Source organism: Pleurodeles waltl, chromosome 3_2, assembly GCF_031143425.1.
Source record: "Pleurodeles waltl isolate 20211129_DDA chromosome 3_2, aPleWal1.hap1.20221129, whole genome shotgun sequence".
Classification (NCBI taxonomy): domain Eukaryota; kingdom Metazoa; phylum Chordata; class Amphibia; order Caudata; family Salamandridae; genus Pleurodeles; species Pleurodeles waltl.
In genome coordinates this window covers 156,605,818-156,627,354 of record NC_090441.1, presented here as the reverse complement: position 1 = coordinate 156,627,354, position 21,537 = coordinate 156,605,818, and the positions used below count along the sequence as shown (strand labels likewise).

At 43.8% G+C, this 21,537-nt stretch overlaps 1 protein-coding gene across 1 annotated transcript in view; it reads left to right on the top strand.

The window, feature by feature from the left end:
- The window catches only part of MAP3K2 (mitogen-activated protein kinase kinase kinase 2), a 269,545-nt gene that overhangs the window by 77,503 nt on the left and 170,505 nt on the right, over positions 1-21,537 (top strand). The window contains exon 3 of the mRNA XM_069227045.1: positions 18,677-18,795. Within this exon, the coding sequence (XP_069083146.1) occupies positions 18,677-18,795 (119 nt within the window). The remainder of the gene's footprint in view (positions 1-18,676; positions 18,796-21,537) is intronic.

Below are 21,537 nucleotides of genomic sequence, written 5' to 3'. Positions count from 1 at the left end.
TATGGATGGCCTACCACTGGAATACTATGCGAAATACTCGGTCCTCCTGAAGTCTCACCTACTAAAAGTATACGAAGTGGCCTGGAGACAGAAGGTACTGCCCCCCACACAGAGAGAAGCCGTGATAGCGGTCCTGCCCAAGCAGGGACGGGACCCCACAGATGTCAAATCATACAGACCACTGTCACTCTTAAACACTGACTGTAAAATTCTGGGCAAAATATTGGCCAACAGGCTGGCCCCTGTCATTCACACACTGATACACGAAGATCAAAACGGCTTCATTCCCAAACGTAATACATTCCTAAACATTCGCAGACTATTGGGAGTGATGGGAAGTACCCCCCCGGGGGCATATGACGAAATGGTACTATCATTGGACATAGAAAAGGCTTTTGATACGTTGGGATGGGATTTCTTATTCGATACTATGCGGGAAATGGGAATCGGCCCAAAATTTATACAATGGGTGCAGACATTGTACTCCGGGCCACAAGCACGGGTTAGAACAGGCGGAACGGTATCCAATAGCTTCCCGATTGCAAGAGGCACTAGGCAGGGTTGCCCCCTATCCCCCTGCCATTTGCTATCGCCATGGAGCCTCTGGCCACCCGCCTGAGATCGATGGAGGAGGAATGGGGCATACTAAGGAACGGGACGAAGCACATAATATCACTGTACGCTGACGACGCCTTAATATATCTCCGTAGTGGTAGTGAGACAATACCATCAGTAATATCACTCCTGGCCGAGTTCGGCACAATGTCCGGGCTGGTAGTAAACTGGGAAAAATCGTGCGTACTTCCCCTTGCCGCACAGACACTGTCAAACCGGGCAACAACCTTGACCGGGCGCTTGAGATGGTGCTTCGATTCATTTAAATACTTGGGGGTCCAAATATACCATAAACCGGAGGACCTCAGAGATGGAAACCTGGGGAGAGCACTTGCCTCCATCAAGGGATCACTTCGCTTCTGGGGCAAGCTACCATTGTCACCAATGGGCAGAGTCGCAATAGCAAATATGCTGATACTCCCTCGGCTCCTGTATTACTTCTCTGCGCTGCCACTCCTAGTCCCCAAGAGCTTCTTCCGTGAACTGAACGGAGCACTGCTGCAACTCATTTGGTCAGGAGGCAGGACGCGCGTCATCCTCACCACACTACAGCGCCCAGTGTCCGAGGGCGGCATGGGAGCCCCAAACTTTGAGCGCTATTACGCGGCTGCTCAGCTCCAGTGGGTACTAGACTGGATACATAGACCCACACTAGCGGAGTCGGCAGGGGCACTGGCCAATCTGAGTGGCATACCATTGGTCGCATGGATGGCAACCGGAGCCCCGAGGGGAATCGCCGGCAAACCACAATTGCAGGTGGCACATGCATGCTGGAAGAGGTATATACAGGGCGGCCGTCGCGCGCTTCCCTACTCCCCCCCCCTAGTGAAACTAGGGGCACTCCCGGGCTGGGCTGGGGGAGACAGAAGAAGGTCCTTGGTGGTGTGGGCAGAGGCGGGCATCGAGAAGGTTGGCGATTGCTTCGAAGAAGGGAAATTAGTGAAATATCTGACCTCACAATAGTAAACCTGGGGTAATTTATGACATATCATGCCTTATGCCACACTATAAAGAAGGTGTGGGGGTCGGGGGACCAGGAACCTACGACCTCCTCAGCAATACATCATATGTTGCAATACGACGGCCAACTGCAAATAGTGTTGAATCTGTACAAAGCATTGAATAAAGACTCAGTACCCGTCTTGGGAAAGGCACTAACTAAGTGGAACGAGGTGCTCCCACTCCCGATCACACAGGAGGAATGGCCTTGCGTCCTACTGCACACCAGGGGAGTCTCGAGAAACCCTAGGTTTAGATATACGCAACTTAATTATCTACACCAAACGTACCTCTCACCAGCCAGGATTAAACGAATGTTCCCCATCTCGGACCCAGCCTGCCCAAGGTGCTGAGCCCCGCTGGCACATTTCTACCACATGGTATGGGATTGCCCCCAAGTGCGTGTAAAGTGGAGCGCAATAGTAGAGAAGGTATCGGAACTGACGGGCCTGGCACTTACAGTAGAACCTAAATCCTGCTTGCTAGGCCTGAGAAACAGAGATAAAAAGCATAAACACCTACATAAGTTTATTGACCTAGCTTTCGTAATGTACAAAAGATTGATAGCAATGAACTGGAAGTCGGTCACTGCCCCGGTCCTGACATCCTGGCACAACACGACACTGAGATGGGCCAGCGCAGAACTGATTGTGTTGAGGAACACAAAAATGGGGCCCCGGCAGACGGGCAGCGAGGTGTGGCAGATCCTGATAGATAGACTAGACGCCAAAAGCGACGAGAAACCGCCTTGAACTAATGCACACGAACATCTGCAAGCAGTAGTCGGCCTGACAGCCTGCTCCCCTGCCCAACACCGGACCCTTTAAATGTGAAACATTGGGCTGATTGGCACCCCCCTGTGCCTGAAAGTCCGCCAAGGGTGCTCCACAACGGTTACCCACAGAGGATCTGAGTTTCCACATCGAAACGCAAGTCATATACCCCAAACCCAACACGCACCCCCCCTCCGCTCTGGATCTTCCCCCACGCAGCGCACAAGCACTAGTCCCATAAGAGTATATATACCTGAAGGAGTGATAAAGTGACCATATTTACATCTTGGCGAGCGACTGTTTAGGAACCATTTCTGTACTCCGTATTGAATGAGCGATAATGACCTCAGTTAAGTTGTTGAAGTTAAAGTGTTAAACTGTGTATCAGCAACGTAATTGATTTTATATATCTTTACAATGTGACTGGTAAATGCTGGAAACAGAGTTAAAGCAAAAATGCAATAAAAATATAAAAATTTTTTTTTAAAAAAAAACATTTCAGGTGTGAAATAATTAATTTCAACATTGGTTCACCTCCTTATATGGTAAACATTGTAGTGTTCACTGTGCAAAACACTACCAGTTGTTATGCTATTCACTTAGAAAATATAATGAAATGTACTGAGTTTTATTTCCAAACTTGCATTCGATTTTGATCATCTGCAAAGAAACTTTTCATGTCTTCCGTAATACTATACCTTTTGTTCAATTCTTAAATTTCTTACTAAGATTGTTTGTGAGTGTGTATATAAGTTAGAGTGTGCTCACCCTGTGAGTCCATTCTCTAAGGAAATCTTTTTCGGTTATTGAATGAACAAACATAAATTGTATTTGCCTCACATATACTTCTCGAAGAAGTGTCTTGTGCTGGAAGCAACAGTTGAGTAGTTGTAAGCTTGTCAGTCCTCCATCTATGATTGTGAAACTGCCATTCACACCTCTTACAGATCAGCCTTTACCCTCTGATATTGGCACGTTTCCCTTGCTTAAGTCTTTCTTTCAAAATCATTTATTGAACTATTGCTATGTAAGGTCTGTGTAGCAACTTGGATCCAAACTTTAATTCATACCTCTTGGAATGATTAAGTCCAGCACCTAATCCAAAATATTATTATTACCTCATATTATAGTAGTAACCTTCATTGATTAGCTCTTATCTGTAAAGTTTGGACAATTTCCAATGTTTGCTATCAAAATTGACATGCACGGTGTTCCAATTCTTTAAAATGATACAATTATTGATTTTGTGAATGTTACCCAGGTTGATTATGTGTAACCAAGCAAATTTGAATTTTCTTCTCCGTCTTTTTGTAGCTAAAATAAATGTTGAATGAAAATACCACTTACTTAGGGAATATTCAGTCATGAAAGTGACTTGTTTTAAACAGTTGAGTTGATCGGTGTATTTGATAACATTTGTGATGTATTTTATAACAATTGTATTTCTTTTTTGATACATCATTTTAATGGATTGATGTGGAAAAATGCTGTTGATTCGCTTGTTAAAAGGCCCTTTTTAGCCTAAACAAGTGACAAGAGCAGTAGTTAGGAAGTGAACAAGACGAGATATGGCATATTCAATCTCTCCATTTTATTTGCAGACTCAATTAAGGATTTAATTAGAATGTAACTTAAAATATAGCTAAATCTATAGAATTTTATATTGGATATAAATCTCTTACCCTCTGTTGTGTTGTGAATGTGATTGAGGGATGTTTACCAGACCGTGCACAGCAAAGCACAATACCAAGCTGTGAAATGTTTTCATGGTATTTTGATTAATACCAGGTTTGCATAATCATGGTTGTGTACATACTGCAAATCCTGGTGCTACCTATACAACAGAGGTTTCATTAAACAGTGATAAAGCTATTGTGCACAGAGAGGCTGCTAGTTACAGTGAAAAAGGTGCTCCCATTTGTACAAAGGTTTGTGAAAGTATAGACATGGCAACTTGGATAATGAATGAAGTCAGTCTTGTGTGCCCCTCTGCCACCACCAATTATGTTGAGCAATGCACCATTTTGTATTTTTCATAAAGTCGAATTATGCCATTATATAGTATTACTTAAACGTGCCCGTTGAAGCAAGTATAGTGTTGGAGTTGTGCAGTATTTAAATTGAGTCCCACAATTATACTATAGATGACTAACTTTAACCAGTATAGTTTACTATCTCTTATTACGTATAGTATTTACAGATATAGTCTAACTCATAGGGATTATGAAACTACATAACATTGATTGAAGTAAACCATTCAGCTAGTAAACATAAGACATTAAGCTGCTTCATTTTCATGTAATTACATATGTCCTTGGTGGTAATTCTTATTACTTACTTTCACTATACCTATGACCCTGTACACAAACAGTAGTACAAGTAATCTGTAATGCGCTTAAATCTCCTAGGCTGAATGTAGCCCATTCTCTTCAGGAGAATGCGGTCTGTTGAAGTCCAGCTTTTGATTCTACTTGTTTCCCTTATAAAACTAGAAACTTTTAACTTATCCTGAGATATGTGACCACTTTCTTGCCAGTTTGTTAGTTGTTCCTTGTCAGGAAGGCAGTGCAGGATTGTTTTTGGGTGTTGAGGAAACCCATTGAAGAATGCTAGCCATGGTTGGAGGTCTCAAATTATTACTTAATGTATTGGAATGTAAGTTGTAAAATAATACATACCATACTCTTATTAATAAAAATAACTCTGACCTGAAATACACAATGTGAGAATTTAAAAATATCAAATCATTTCATGCAGAAAGCACAAAAAACCTTTCCAGGTTGAAGCGCTGAGACTGTTAGTTTGAGGAGAACAATCATAAAACTTTATACCAACTTTGCTACAAAGAGTTGTCCTAGTGACAACTCATAGTATATGAATGGCAAAAGTATCATGCCAACTTGTGAGGGTAGTGTGCTGCTGTGCTGTGATGGTCGGCAAGGGAGCACCTTCCAACATTATCATCATTTAGCGCTAACGTGGCAAGAGAGGTCTTAGTCCTGTTTGGGATTCTGAAGAGACATAAACTATTGCCTTTTGTTCTTATATGTGCAATCCTGTGGGGTCTATTGTCCAGGGCATAATCCATATCTATTAAGTGTTTTTGGGCGCAATGGTTGGTAAATATGGGGGGGAATAGCAGAGTTGGTTCAAGTTTAATCCAGACCACCGTGATGGAGTCATTATGTGGTTAATTGGGGTTCCTGTGGTTGGATTGTCTCACCTCCCTTTTTCATAAATCTCTTTGCTTTCATTCATTCTATCAAATGTGCATGCACATAGGCATATTTACCTGATTAGATCTACATTTCAGCAATGCTGCTTATATCAAGTTACTGTTCTTGGGAGGCAGCCATCTTCTACAATATTGTATACTGTAGATCAGATATGCGGGTGTCTCAATGATCGCCTTGCCACTTATAATATTTGCGTGGCCCCAGGACTTTGATGTAAACATATATGCTCTACTCACTAGCTCCATGGTGCCTTAACATGCCATTTCACGTTTAAAAAAGAACTGCATTGATTCTATCTCCTTACATTTTTGTTTTCAGGAATGTTGGGTACCACAGAACCATGATGTTAGCAGACCTCTTTGAGTTCTTCCTTCATCTTTGCTACCCTCCAGGGTCATCGTGTCACTGCCACCTTGCCTTGGAAGCTTGTTTAGTTCTGCATTTCATGTCCAGTCTGTCCGTCTGGTCCCTCCAGCTCCTGCACCTTGAATCTACTTTTTCTTTACCAGATTTCACCAAAACAACACTTGTTTTCAAATGCTCCATTCTTGTTGCAAGCACCACAGAAGTCGTCTTCATCTAATCCAACTTCTGCAGTATTGTCAGAGGTGATAAAAAAGCTTGGCTCTGCAGCCCCTTTAGCCACCTCCATCTAAGCCACAGTCTGTATCGCTGGGCACTGTCTGTATCCCAGACTACAATCATTATCCACAGATTTTTGCATGAAGTTGAGGGAGTCCTCTCTTCTGGAACGAGACCGTGATATCACTCAAGGGATCCCACCAATAAATCAGATTATTTTCCCATATAGATGTGCTGGAGCTGGAAGCATTCAGACCCAATAAGCCTTCCCTATATTGAGGTCAGGGTCAAAGGACAAATGTTTACTGAACAATGCAATGGCTGTCTTCAGCATTTGGAAAAAAAAGATTGCTTATTGCCAGCAACTCTTCCAACTGGATATAGAAATGTCAGAATGGACTATTACCCAGGGAATGCTCCTGCTAGTCAGATACTTTATGGGTATTAACAACAGAAAAGCAGACTGTAGAAACATAATAACAGACAGCCTGACTGGTTTTGTTCCTTCCCCACCAGTATGAAAACCACCAAAACGTAATCAGCAGACTCCTTAAGGCTCTACTCCTCCCGGCAATTGATGCTTTTGCAGCCCACCAGAATTGCAGGTTTGTGTCTTTGATGAGCAGGGCTCCTGCTTTTTCTAGAATCACCTGGATTTCAGTTTGAGGAAGAAAATAATGTATTCCTTTCCTCTGATTCGGAGATACCTCAAGAAAATTGGGGGAAGGCAAGACTACTCCACTAATCTGGTGGTCCTAGTTTTGCCTTGCCACGTCTCCTTTTCTCTGTTCACCATTGGAATGCATACATCTGACCTCCTTGGTGGAAGGCCCCTTGTGTCCATGCTGGGAAGATAGTCCTGCAACCCTTCTGTCATTGCTCATCTTGAGCTCCATTGTTCCTATTGAACTATCTTATGTCTCTACACATATATGTGTGAAATATTGAAAGTATGTAGTTTGACTTGTGACCTATCCCACACACATTCTGCAGTCACTACACTGTTTTGGATCCCTCATCTAGTAAGCCACAGATTAGTTTGGATGTTTTACAGAGCCTGCCTTTTTCTCCTGAAATGCCAGTTCTGCATTCTCTCCTTACCTCTGTTTTATGATGAATACTTCTAATCATAGATTCCTCGCTTTAGAAGAACTCCTGCAGGTGCCGACCTGGAAAGATTTCACTATCGGTGCTCCTGCCAGCTGAGTGCCACTGTGCAGCTTTGCATTGACACCTTACTGCCCCAGACATGGAGGAGTGGAGCTGCATGTAAACTCCATCTCTTTGCGCTGACGTGAGTTCCTTTCTGACCATGCCTTCTGACGTGGATCCAGAGCTCAACTCTCATTTTTTGTCAGCCTTCCAACAACTACTAAAACAAGAAAATATCCAGTGTACTATGGAACAATGTTCCCTTCTGCAGGTTTCAAACCATGCTGTTAATGTAGAAAACTGAGGTCCGTCACGGATCTTCCCAATGTGTGTCTAGTATTTGGACTCAGGGCAGGGCTCGAAGATGTGTGGCAAGCACACCCTCATGCACCCAAAGGTGATCTGGTACCAAGAAGAAAAGCTATACCTCACCAAACACAAGAAGTTACCGACTTGATCTTGCTCCTAAGGTCGCTCCTGCAAGAGGTCAATTTTGCAGTCAAAGTACCCCATTATTCAAAATCTTAGTCCAAATCTAAAAACAAGAAAGAAAAGCTGAACTTGACCGCATCTTGACACTCTCTCTAAGATAAGATGCAAGAATGATGTCATGTCAGTCTGTCTCCCTCCAGCTCTCAAGTTGCATAGCTGACTCCACAATTGGTCCTGGTGCACCCCGAGTTTCCTGGGCCATCAGTGCCGCCGCCGCAGATCGAAGCCTTAAAAGAGGCCATGTTCAAGATATTTGTCACTATCCTCCCTCCAGGAATGTGCAGAGGCCCTGTGATGCGTTACAGCTGGCGGATCAACCCTTGTGCTGTCTGACTTCCTTGGACCCATTAGGCCAGGTACTCACTCCAATACAGACTTCCACCCTAGCTCGATGACATGCAGCAGTCCCTCATCAACGCTGGCACCATTGGCACCGGCCCCAGTGGAGGATCTGGTGCTTGTTTCGATGTCTGACTCCGAACAGACTAGAGAATTATCCCAACCGATGCCACACTGCAAAATTACTAAATAACCAGTCACCTTACAGCCTTATCTTAATACTAAGCCCCTAGAAGAGTGGATGCACTATCAGAGGCTCAGTTATCTTTTTGGTTCTGATGTTGACCGAAGCCCGCCACCAACCAGAGATGATGATTATTGTGGGGATGACGATTTACGTCCTCCTTATAATGAATACGTACAAGAGGCCGTTAGGTTTGATACTTCCCCTAAAACAGGGTTGAACTGGCCACTTGAACCATCTACAAAAAACTTACATCATATGCAGTGGTAATTCGACAAGCAGCTGAGATCTTGTTCCTACAAATGCCCTCTTGAGCCAAGACGAATGTTCTTATGGAAATTTATAGCCTGGGCCAGCCACTTCTGAGCCCTTGTTCTCTTTTAATTAATACCTCACTGATACCTTAATGGGCACTTGGCCAAAGTCCTGTTCTTGCTCACTGATGAGTAGGCAGGTGAGCAGACCTTACAAACTGGTGCCTGGCAACCCTGGTTTCCTCTTCTGCAGAGAATCGGACTTCAGTCATCAAGGAGGACCCCAGTTCATTCCCCATGATGCCCCTAGATAGGGAATGTAAGAGGATTGATGAATTCTTAAAACAAATGTTCTCTTTAGCTACTCTACCATTGAGATCAGTCAGTGCAGTTTGTTTATTGGGTCGATATACAAGATCTTGTTGACTGTCTCGAAAGCCCTTCTAAAGTCACTGGCTCAGACCATTCAGGGTGGTCAAGTTAAGGTCAAACAAATGACTCGTTCTGGCCCTGATAAAACTTTTAGTCTGAGTAGGGTGGTTGGCACCAGTGTTCTGCTTTTCCGCCATGCGTGGATGCGCTTTGCCAGATTCTTTGAAGATATACAGTCCATTCTCTTGAATATGCCTTCCAATGACTCATGGCTGTTTTGCAAAAAAAAATAAAAAATTCTGCCGTGAAGCGTTTCAAAGAGAGTAGGGCCATGGCATGCTCTTGGGGGTCTTTTGACTCATGAGAAAAAGTTTGCTTACCAATACAGGCAATATCAAGGCAACTCTAGGGGGCTGGTATGACTCCAACCTCCGCTGTATTCACCCCAGTCCTTTTGCGGCCAGTGACTTGGGTCTGATATGCAATGTGCAGGCCACCGAGAGCACCAGTCCTCCCAGTTCCCTTCCCAGCAACAGTCACCAAGCGGCTTTTGCTTCCCCTTGGTAACTCACAACTGCCATGTGAGAGACAGGATTCATCAGTTTTCTCCGCATGGTGGTGACCCATTAGGTCTGCCATATGAGGCCTTCAAATATTTCAGCATGGCAATGTCCTACCATTTCTTTCTGCTCCCAATTACCCCCCTCCCCCTTGCTCCCCAGTGCTCTTTAGGTGTTAACGAAAGTGATGGTGGTGGTCGCTGCCCAGTATCTGGGATCAGGGATAACCGTTATCCCCTACCTCGACAACTGGTTGAAAGCAGGCTCGCCACAGTCAGTTGCAGATCATCACCATATGACCGCGAACCTCCTTACATTGTTTGGGTTTGCAATGAGTGAGCCAATGAAGCACTTGGCTCCTCCACAGTGTGGCTTCCTTTTTAATTGAAGCTGTCTTGGTTATGGTTCAGTTCACGGCCTTCCCTCTGTTGCAATGAGTTCATGACATTCAAGTTATGGTCTCAATATTTCTGCTTCGATGCTGAATCTCTGTCAGAGTAGCTCTGAGGCTTTTTGGCATTTGAGCCTCTTGCATCCTTCTTCTCAACTAATGCCAGGTGGCATATGAGGACTCTGCAAACAAATTGGAAGTTTCACGTGATCCAGCACAAATGATGGCATTCAAGTTTCAGAGGAGAATGCACATGACCTTCAGGAGTGTCTGCTTAAACACGGTTGGACCAGCGGCAGATCATTCTCCCACTTCCAGCTGGAACTTACTGTGGTAACTGATGTGTCACTGCTGGGTTGGATAGTTCATCTGGGGGAGGATTCTAGCAGAAACTCAGCTCCATCCTGGGCCATTTAGAGCAAGATAAAGGCCTTCCTGTCTTCCATCAGGAGGACACTAGTGCAGATTCTCACAGACGACACCACGGCCATGCGATATTGCAACAAGCAGGGCAAAGCCTGGTCCTAGATCCTGTGCCAGGAGGCTCTGTGCCTGGTAAGTCAGAGGATCAGGACATTTCACTGATCATGTTCCACCTGCCTGGAGCCTTGAATCCAGAAGACATGAGTTCAGCCAGTGGTGTCTGGTGGATGACATCTACATCCTGAGGTAGTGTGGGGCATCTTCCAGCAGTGTTGAGAACTCTGGCGAGATCTTGTCAACATCAAGACCGTGAAGCGTCAAAGCTTTACACATTGGAGTTCCTGTGAAGAGATTCACTAGAAGGTGCATTCCGGCTGATTTGCTACACTAGACTCCTTGCCTTTGCCTTCCTTGCTGTGAGTTCTGAAGATTAGGAACATTGATGCTCAGCTCATCCTAGAAGCTTCGGATTAGGCTAGGTGTGGTACCCAGAACTTCTTGGCATGAGTATCTGCCCTCTGATCAGACTACTACTTCAGGAAGATCTTCTGTTGCAGCACCAGGGCAGGGTCCTTCTCTCAAACCTATGGAGTCTATACCTTTGTGTGTACCGCTTGAGCAGCAGCATTTAACTGCATTTAATCTACAACTTGAAATGGTGGATGTCCTCCTTGCTTTCAGACGTCCTTCCACTAAGCCCCTTTACTCAGGGCGCTGGGACTAATCTGTAGCCTGGTGTGCAGCACACAAAACAGACCCTGTACAAGCCACAGTTTTGGATGTTTCTTTGTTTTGCCTTTGGCCCAGCAAGGGCCTACAATTGGCACTGTGATATGCTATTTGTCTGCCCATTCGCCTTCTTTTTACTTTTTCCGGACTAACCCACCTTGTTTAAGCCACTTGTTGTGATGCAGTTTATTAAGAGTTTGACACACAATTCCTCCCACACCTTCTCTGATGCCACAGTGGTCCCTTAACTTGGTTTTGACAGTTCTTTTGTGCACTCCCTTCGAGCCGATGCACAGCTGCCCATTGGTTCTTCTGACTCTAATGCCTGTCTTCCTCATGGCAACCACCTCAGCTCATCGTGTGAGTGAGCTTTAAGCAATATCATGTGCAACTGCCCTACTCTGTCTTATTCCCAGTCAAATTGGTGCTGAGGACGTTTGGCGGCCGTCTTACCAAAAGTTGTGACTCCCTTCCATGTTAGGTAATCCATCACCCTACCAGCATTCTTCTCCCCTACTCAGCCCTAAAAAAAAAGAGATGTTTCAAAAGGGCTTTCAGCTTTTACATGATTGTGCCAAGGGCTATGTGCTGTACAGTCTGCCTTTTGTACTGTTCTCTAGGGCAAAGGAAGGAAGGAAGTGAATGTGGTGCAGAAGAGGACTCTGTTGAAGTGGATAGTCCTCTGCATTAAAATATGCTGTGCACTATCCAAGAGACCTCATTCCATCAGAAGCAGTTTTGCTACCATTGCGTAAGTACACAGAGTGCCTGTCCTTGACATCTGCTGAGCTGCAACATGAGCGTCAGTGCTTACAAAGCACTTTGGCCTTGACAAGCAGGTCTGACGGGAAGGACACTTCACTTGTTCTGTCCTGCAGGACTGTTTGGTCTGAGCCTACTCCACAGAGCCTGCACCTTAGGGAAGTACTGTTTTTGTGTCTATTGAAAAGTGAGGACTCACCAGTGAGAAGTAGGAATCGGAAGAATAATGTTCGATGGCATATGTTGCTGCAGATACACATGTTTGGCACAGTCCGCTGCCTGGTGTTGGGCTCGGAGTATTACAAGTTGTTTTTCTTCGAAGAAGTCTTTTTTGGTCACGGGACCGAAGGACTCCTCCCTCTTCGGCTCCATTGCGCATGGGCGTCGACTCCATCTTAGATTGTTTTTTTCCGCTGTCGGGTTCGGACGTATTCCTTTTCGCTCCGTGTTTCGGTTTGGAAAGTTAGTCAGAATCTCGGAAGAAAGCGTCGGTATTGTTCCGTTCGGTATCGGGATAGTTAGGTACATCAACACCGATCATCGGAAGACTTTGGGGTAGCTTCGATTCCCCCATCGGGGCCTGGTCGGCCCGACCGCGTGCGACATCGAAGCCGATGGAACGGACCCCGTTCCGTTTCTGCCCAAAATGTCACAGTAAGTATCCTTATACAGATCAGCACTTGGTCTGTAACTTGTGCTTGTCCCCCGAGCACAAGGAGGATACCTGTGAGGCCTGTCGAGCCTTCCGGTCCAGAAAAACACTCCGGGACCGAAGAGCCAGGCGTCTACAAATGGCGTCCACGCCGACAAAACAACGTTTCGACGACGAAGAGGAAACATTCTCAGTTCCGGACTCAGAATCCGGAGACTCCGACGTCGAACAACAGCAACAAACTGTGAGTAAAACGTCGAAAAGTAAAACCATCGACAAAACGAAAGCCCAGGGGACGCCACTGCCAACAGGCCATGGCTCGACCCATAAAACAGGCGACCCGTCGAAGGCGCCGAAAAAGGGCACGCCCATAGCGAAGACACCCGACTCCGGTCGAGGGACCGCCATGGAGCAACCTCGGAGCCGAGAAAGCGGCTCCGAGAGACAAAAACAAGATACCGGCACCGAAAAACATCGGCACCGAGAATCCATGCCGAAAGGAACAAAAAATCTGTCGGTGCCGAAACCGAAAAAAGATTCTCTCTCGGCGCCGAAAAATACCACACCTTCATCCTACTCAGAGGAACAAGGAATAAGTGGCCAGATGCACAGATTTGGACAAGAGCTCCAAAGTGTAGAATCAGACTACACACAAAAGAGACTGTACATCCAGCAAAACACAGGGAAGATATCAACCCTTCCCCCAATAATGAGGAAAAGAAGGATCAGTCTCCTCAAGGATGACGCACAACCACAAGCCAAAGTGGTTAAAAAAGTCACGCCTCCGCCCTCTCCGCTACAACAGGCATCGCCGGCACAAACACCGCCACAAATGCACTCACCAGCGCAAACTACCATAAGTCAAGATAATCAGGATCAAGACGCTTGGGACCTATACGACACCCCAGTGCCGGACAATGATCCAGATTCATACCCTACAAAGCCGTCACCGCCAGAGGACAGTACCTCATACTCACAACTGGTGGCTAGGGCTGCAGAATTCCACAATGTCCAACTGCATTCCGATCCTATAGAGGATGATTTTTTATTTAACACCCTCTCGGCTACACATAGCCAATATCAATGTCTCCCAATGCTACCGGGGATGTTAAGGCACGCAAAACAAATTTTTGAAGAGCCCGTAAAATCAAGAGCCATCACCCCAAGGGTGGATAAAAAATACAAACCACCACCCACAGATCCAGTGTTTATTACTTCGCAGTTACCACCTGACTCCGTAGTAGTAGGGGCAGCTCGCAAAAGAGCAAATTCCCATACATCTGGCGACGCCCCACCTCCGGACAAAGAAAGCAGAAAATTTGATGCGGCAGGAAAAAGAGTAGCATCACAGGCAGCCAACCAGTGGCGCATCGCAAATTCTCAAGCGCTGCTGGCCAGATATGACCGCGCTCACTGGGATGAGATGCAACTTCTCGTAGACCATCTTCCCCAAGAATACCAAAAAAGGGCACAGCAAATAGTTGAAGAGGGACAAACGATCTCAAACAATCAAATCCGCTCTTCACTGGACGCAGCAGATACTGCAGCGAGAACAGTCAACACTGCTGTCACCATAAAGAGACACGCTTGGCTCCGCACTTCAGGCTTCAAACCTGAAATCCAGCAGGCTGTCCTTAATATGCCCTTCAACGAAAAACAACTTTTTGGCCCTGAAGTGGACACAGCCATTGAAAAACTTAAAAAGGACACAGACACGGCCAAGGCCATGGGCGCACTCTACTCCCCGCAGAGCAGAGGCTCTTTTAGAAAAACTCCATTTAGAGGGGGGTTTCGTGGCCAACCCACAGACACCACCAGCCAACAAACAAGAACCACACCATATCAGGGTTCCTTCCAAAGGGGAGGTTTCAGGGGATATAGAGGGGGTCAATTCCCAAGGAGTAGGGGAAGATTCCAGACTCCAAAAACACCTCCACCTAAACAGTGACTTTCAAGTCACGCAACCCCTTCACTCAACACCAGTGGGGGGAAGACTAAGCCAATTCTACCAATCTTGGCAACAGATTACAACAGACAATTGGGTATTAGCAATAATCCAACATGGCTATTGCATAGAATTCCACAAATTCCCACCAAACATCCCTCCCAAAACACGCAAAATGTCACCACAACATTTAGAACTTTTAGGACTAGAAGTTCAAGCACTACTGCAAAAGGATGCAATAGAGTTAGTACCAGTACAACAAAAAAACACAGGTGTTTACTCCCTGTACTTTCTAATTCCAAAAAAAGACAAAACATTAAGACCAATATTAGATCTCAGGACACTAAATACCTACATCATATCGGACCATTTTCACATGGTCACACTACAAGACATCATTCCACTGCTCAAACAGCAAGATTACATGACCACATTAGACCTAAAGGATGCGTACTTTCATATACCAATACACCCTTCTCACAGAAAGTACCTACGGTTCGTATTCAAAGGAATACATTACCAATTCAAAGTGTTGCCATTCGGAATAACAACTGCACCAAGAGTGTTCACAAAATGTCTAGCAGTAGTAGCAGCACACATCAGGAGACAACAGATACATGTGTTCCCTTCCCTAGACGATTGGCTAATCAAGACCAACACAGTAAAAAAATGCACAAACGACACCACATGTGTCATACAAACCCTTCACAAACTGGGGTTTTCCATCAACTATACAAAATCACACCTAGAACCGTGTCAGACACAACAATATCTAGGAGCAACCATCAACACATCAAAAGGAATTGCCACTCCAAGTCCACAAAGAGTGCAGGCATTCCACAAGGTAATAAGTGCTATGTTTCCAAACCAAAAGATACAAGCAAAATTTGTGCTAAAACTTCTAGGCATGATGTCATCATGCATAGCCATTGTCCCAAACGCAAGACTACACATGCGACCCTTACAACAGTGTCTAGCATCACAATGGTCACAGGCACAGGGTCAACTTCAAGATCTGGTGTTGGTAGACCGCCAAACATACCTCTCGCTTCTATGGTGGAACAGCAAAAATTTAAACAAAGGGCGGACATTTCAGGACCCAGTGCCTCAATACGTTATAACAACAGATGCTTCCATGACAGGGTGTGGAGCACACCTCAATCACCACAGCATTCAAGGACAATGGGATATACACCAAACAAAATTTCATATCAATTACCTAGAACTGTTAGCAGTATTTCTAGCGTTAAAAGCCTTCCAACCCATAAGAACACACAAATACATTCTTGTCAAAACAGACAACATGACAACAATGTATTATTTAAACAAACAAGGAGGAACACACTCAACACAATTGTGCCTCCTAACACAAAAAATTTGGCAGTGGGCGATTCACAACAACATTCGCCTAATAGCACAATTTATTCCAGGAATACAAAACCAACTAGCAGACAACCTTTCGCGAGACCACCAACAAGTCCACGAATGGGAAATTCACCCCCAAGTTCTGAACAAGTACTTTCAAATTTGGGGAACACCCCAGATAGATTTGTTCGCAACAAAAGAAAACTCATAATGCCAAAACTTCGCATCCAGGTACCCACACCGCGAATCACAAGGCAATGCTCTATGGATGAGTTGGTCAGGGATATTTGCATACGCTTTTCCCCCTCTCCCTCTCCTTCCATATCTAGTAAACAAGTTGAGTCAAAACCAACTCAAACTCATACTGATAGCACCCACATGGGCAAGACAACCTTGGTATACAACTCTACTAGACCTTTGACTAGTACCGCATGTCAAACTACCCAACAGACCAGATCTGTTAACACAACACAAACAACAGATCAGGCATCCAAACCCAGCATCATTGAATCTGGCAATTTGGCTCCTGAAATCCTAGAATTCGGACACTTAGACCTCACACAAGAATGCATGGAGGTCATAAAACAAGCTAGAAAATCTTCCACTAGACACTGCTATGCATCTAAGTGGAAAAGATTTGTTTACTACTGCCATGCCAATCAAATACAACCATTACATGCCTCTACGAAAGACATAGTAGGATACTTACTACATTTGCAAAAAGCAAATCTCGCTTTTTCATCTATAAAAATACACCTCGCAGCAATATCTGCTTACCTACAAACTACTCATTCATCGTCTCTATTTAGAATACCAGTTATTAAAGCATTCATGGAAGGGCTAAAAAGAATTATACCACCAAGAACACCACCAGTTCCTTCATGGAATCTTAACATCGTCTTAACAAGACTCATGGGTCCACCTTTCGAACCCATGCATTCCTGTGAAATGCAATATCTAACCTGGAAAGTCGCATTTCTCATTGCAATCACATCCCTCAGAAGAGTAAGTGAAATACAGGCATTTACCATACAAGAACCATTTATTCAAATACACAACAATAAAATAGTTCTAAGAACAAATCCAAAATTTCTGCCAAAAGTAATCTCACCATTCCATTTAAATCAAACAGTAGAATTGCCAGTGTTCTTCCCACAACCAAATTCCGTGGCTGAAAGGGCACTACATACATTAGACATCAAAAGAGCACTAATGTACTACATTGACAGAACAAAGCTAATCAGGAAAACAAAACAACTGTTCATAGCTTTTCAAAAACCACACATAGGAAATCCAATCTCTAAACAAGGCATTGCTAGATGGATAGTCAGATGTATTCAAACATGCTATCTTAAAGCCAAAAGAGAATTGCCTATTACACCAAAGGCACACTCAACCAGAAAGAAAGGTGCTACAATGGCCTTTCTAGGAAACATTCCTATGAGCGAAATATGTAAGGCTGCAACCTGGTCTACGCCTCATACGTTTACTAAACACTACTGTGTAGACGTACTAAATGCACAACAAGCTACAGTGGGCCAAGCTGTACTAAGAACATTATTCCAAACTACTTCAACTCCTACAGGGTAACCACCGCTTTTAGGGGAGGTAACTGCTTTATAGTCTGTGCCAAACATGTGTATCTGCAGCAACATATGCCATCGAACTGAAAATGTCACTTACCCAGTGTACATCTGTTCGTGGCATTAGTCGCTGCAGATTCACATGTACCCTCCCACCTCCCCGGGAAGCCTGTAGCCGTTTAGAAGTAGATCATAAATCTTAAACTTCTGTACATTTGTAAATAATTATTATAAACTCTTAACGTACATACATATTCACTCCATTGCATGGGCACTATTTATAGCAAACAACTCCATCCTCACCCTCTGCGGGGAAAAGAATCTAAGATGGAGTCGACGCCCATGCGCAATGGAGCCGAAGAGGGAGGAGTCCTTCGGTCCCGTGACCAAAAAAGACTTCTTCGAAGAAAAACAACTTGTAATACTCCGAGCCCAACACCAGGCAGCGGACTGTGCCAAACATGTGAATCTGCAGCGACTAATGCCACGAACAGATGTACACTGGGTAAGTGACATTTTCATTACCTACCTTCGGTAATACTCTTTTTGGTGGATACTCTAATTGCAGATTCCTAGTGAAAGCTCTCTACCTCTAACTAGATTTCTCATCAGGGGTCAGACTGGAGTATCTACCAGAAAAAAACGTTAATGTACATTCTTCAGAGCTGTGGAATCATTTTTTATTGGGGGGGGGAGGATTTTAATGTTTGAAGTAATAGTTTAAAAACTTTAAGTTCACATCCTCCTGCTTGCACTTCTGCTGACAGATAAAGTTAACAATGGTGGGCTAATTTGTGATGAAAGCCTTAGTGAGGGAACACAGTTGCACTTGTGTGGAGGCAGTCTTTTGCTTCACGATAAGTTGATGCATGTATAAGCAAGAGTGGTATGTACATTTATTTATTTGCTTTACGCCCATTCTGTGTAGAACATCATTACATAGGTCAGTATATATCAGTGACTGTATACAGTTATATGCCCGGGCCTTAATTATAGTTTGCTCTCATGCTACACGGGGAATGTGAGGAAATCAGCATTACCCCTAAGTAGAGTCTTTTGGAAAACCTAATAGAGTCATAAGTTAAACAAAGTACAAAATGTTGCTGCCATAGCTGAATAGCTCTAAATGTTACTCATTGTTCATTGGTCGGCCTGTTGATCTCTTTGTGAATCTGAAAATGAACACTTCTCTCCCAGAGCTGCTTGTTAGAATTAAGACACTGTACCACATGTTATTTCCCTTCTAATTGTTTTTCCATTTTCTACAGACGAGCAGCAAGCATTAAATTCCATTATGCAGGATTTGGCGGTCCTTCATAAAGCCAGTCGTCCTGCCATGTCCATGCAGGAAACTGGAAAGGCAAAATCCTCTTCGCCCAAGAAGCAGGTAATATAAATATGATGCTGTGTAGAATGCAGTGTAGTGAGGCTGGCTTACTGCTTTAAGATTCAGAAATACAAATGGCAGAAACACACTACCTCCTGTTACATATATAAATGAGCCTGAATGGAGTAAGCCAAGTAGCAAAGTGATGGTAATAAGCTGAACGCATAGCATTTTAATCAGTTTTACTAAGATCCAAATATAAACAAGTGTATCACTCAAGATATAAGGCAGATTATTTTGTTGTAGATTGGCTACGCTAAGGATTTGTATTGTTTAAAACAGTATTATTACATTATTAATGTAACGGATCAGATGTTTGGCTTTTTTTTCGTTTTCCTAAGAAGTACAGATTAATTCATTCAAGTGCATCTACTGTCACTTACAGATCTGGTCCCCACACCGTTTGAACGTGCGATTCTCAATTCCCGCTTCTTTGGTGACATTAAATGTCAGGTTTTGAGTATCTTTTCAACCAACAAGTAAACTCTTTCCCCTTTCTATAGTCTTTGTGAGAAAATAATTCTTGGAACCCCAATTTCTCAGTACAAATTTATTGGCATTTTATTCATTAAATTATTAGCCTTTGCCTTTATGATTGAAGGAAATAATGCTTAACTGCCTTAACCATCTCTTTTTCCTTATATTGCCTCACCTTTGTGCATACACGTGCATTACCCCCATAATTGCTTACACCTTTTTTGGTTAAGCTTTATTGTCATTACTGTTTGCTTCATGCCCCTCTCCTAGAGCATAGCCTCGTTACCATCTTTTTTGATTTAGGGATTTTATAAAAGGCATACGTTTGCCATAAATGGTTTCTTGGTGTTCTTAACAGTCATTTGAGATACCTTACTCACCCAGCTTGACGGTATGGGATTTACGGGATATTCAGATGGTTTTGCATTTCAGATCTGAGTGTCCTTTGAGATTTATGTCAGACAAATCTCTAAAGTATACAATCAGTTGAGTACATCATTTTGTATGCAATAGTAATGGTTTTAAAGATCACTGTAGAATAAATTGGAAGCTAGTGCAGCTTTCTTCTGGCATTGGAAGGTACATTTTTTTACGGCTATGTAAAAACCGGATTGCTGTATTCTGGACACTTTGTAACTGATTCAGTGTTAGAGTGGCATTTTCATAACCCAATCTGGATTGAATGATGGTGTTTGATTGACAAGGGTTCTGTTCTCATGCTCGGTGTAGAGAAAGACTTGTCTGATTGTATTTAGAAGAAAGAACCAAGACTGAGCAACCTTGGACAGATGAGTCTGAAAGCCTATGTTGAATCCAAGTGAATCCCAAGGTTTTTAAATGAAACTGACTGGTTTTGTAAGGAAATATATCGAGTACACTGTTCCAAAAAAATGCTTATCATCCTAGGGGACCAATGGTCTCAGGAGCAAGAGCCCTCAAGCATCACAATGGATGACTAGTATCATCATCGGGAAATGCTCCACACCAAGCTGGTACTGCAATGCCTGGTGGGCACCCCAGACGGGGGCTCTAGACCATATTTTTATAATCAAGACTTATTATACAGTCGCAAGTGCCTACATTCAAGCACCCGTCTGCAAGAGAGGTCAAAAAAAAAAATTAATTAAAATTGGTTATCCATCTCCCAAACCACATCATATTTTAATCAGTATCGAGAAGATGAAGACCAAGGTTAAAAAACAAAAAGGAAAGTCATGTAGAGAGTATAATGCTCTTCGTACTTTCACAACATACTAAGGGTTCCAGAATATTATAGAGCCTTTAGGAACAGGTCAACATGTTTCGCGTCTGTCGGTCCATCTGGATCCATTGACGCTTCATCAGGACCAAATATTAATAACCTCTTCACATAATACAAATGAAAAGTAACTACCTCTCATAGGGTAGAAAGGCTGGTAACTTACAGTTAAAATACACTGGTTACATCAGGTCACCCATCCCCAATATGAGATCGGACCACCTGGGGAACATGTTTCATAGGACTTGGAACGACAAGTTTTATCGTCAGGTCCTGGCTGTGGACCTAGCCTCCGGAAAGCATGCCCCGAACAGGAACAGTGTACTCGATATATTTGACTATAGTTGGGAGATTGTACACTGGACCATTTAACCTCCCGGTCCCTCCCCTAACTTGTTTTTTGTGGTTTTGTAAGGACCCATGCAATAGGATCATTACATTGTAGGCAGACTTAGTCAAAAGCAACTCAGTCTTATCTGGATTTAGCTTTAAGAAGTTTTTAAACAACCACCACTATATCACTGATAAGCTGTTGCACAGTGAAGGTGCTTCTGGGGACCATTACCAGCATTTGCAGAGTCACGAAAGAAGAGATCCGTTTTTCTGCATGCATATAAAAGGTAGTGTGCAGAGATGAAAGCAAGTGAGCCAGTGGTCTCTTTTAAATGTTGAACAAAAGTGCCAAAATTACTACGCTCTGGTACTCACTGCATTTGACATTTTTTGCAGTGGCTAAATATGCAGATAAACTTGCTGTCAGTAACGCCTGTGACTAAAATGTTGGATAATCTCTGAAGTAAGGTGTGTGGTCAGTGGTGTTAAAGGTAGTCCAGAGGTCAAGGACCACCAAGACTTCTGAGCCCAGGGTGTAGACTGTCCGATAGAGTTTATCCCCTACTGAGACCACAACCAACTTTTGTACTCTTACCTAGTTGAAAGTTTGCTTAGTAGCTATCTAGAAGGCCATTAGTGAAGATCATTCTTTCAACAACTTTAGAAAGAAAAAG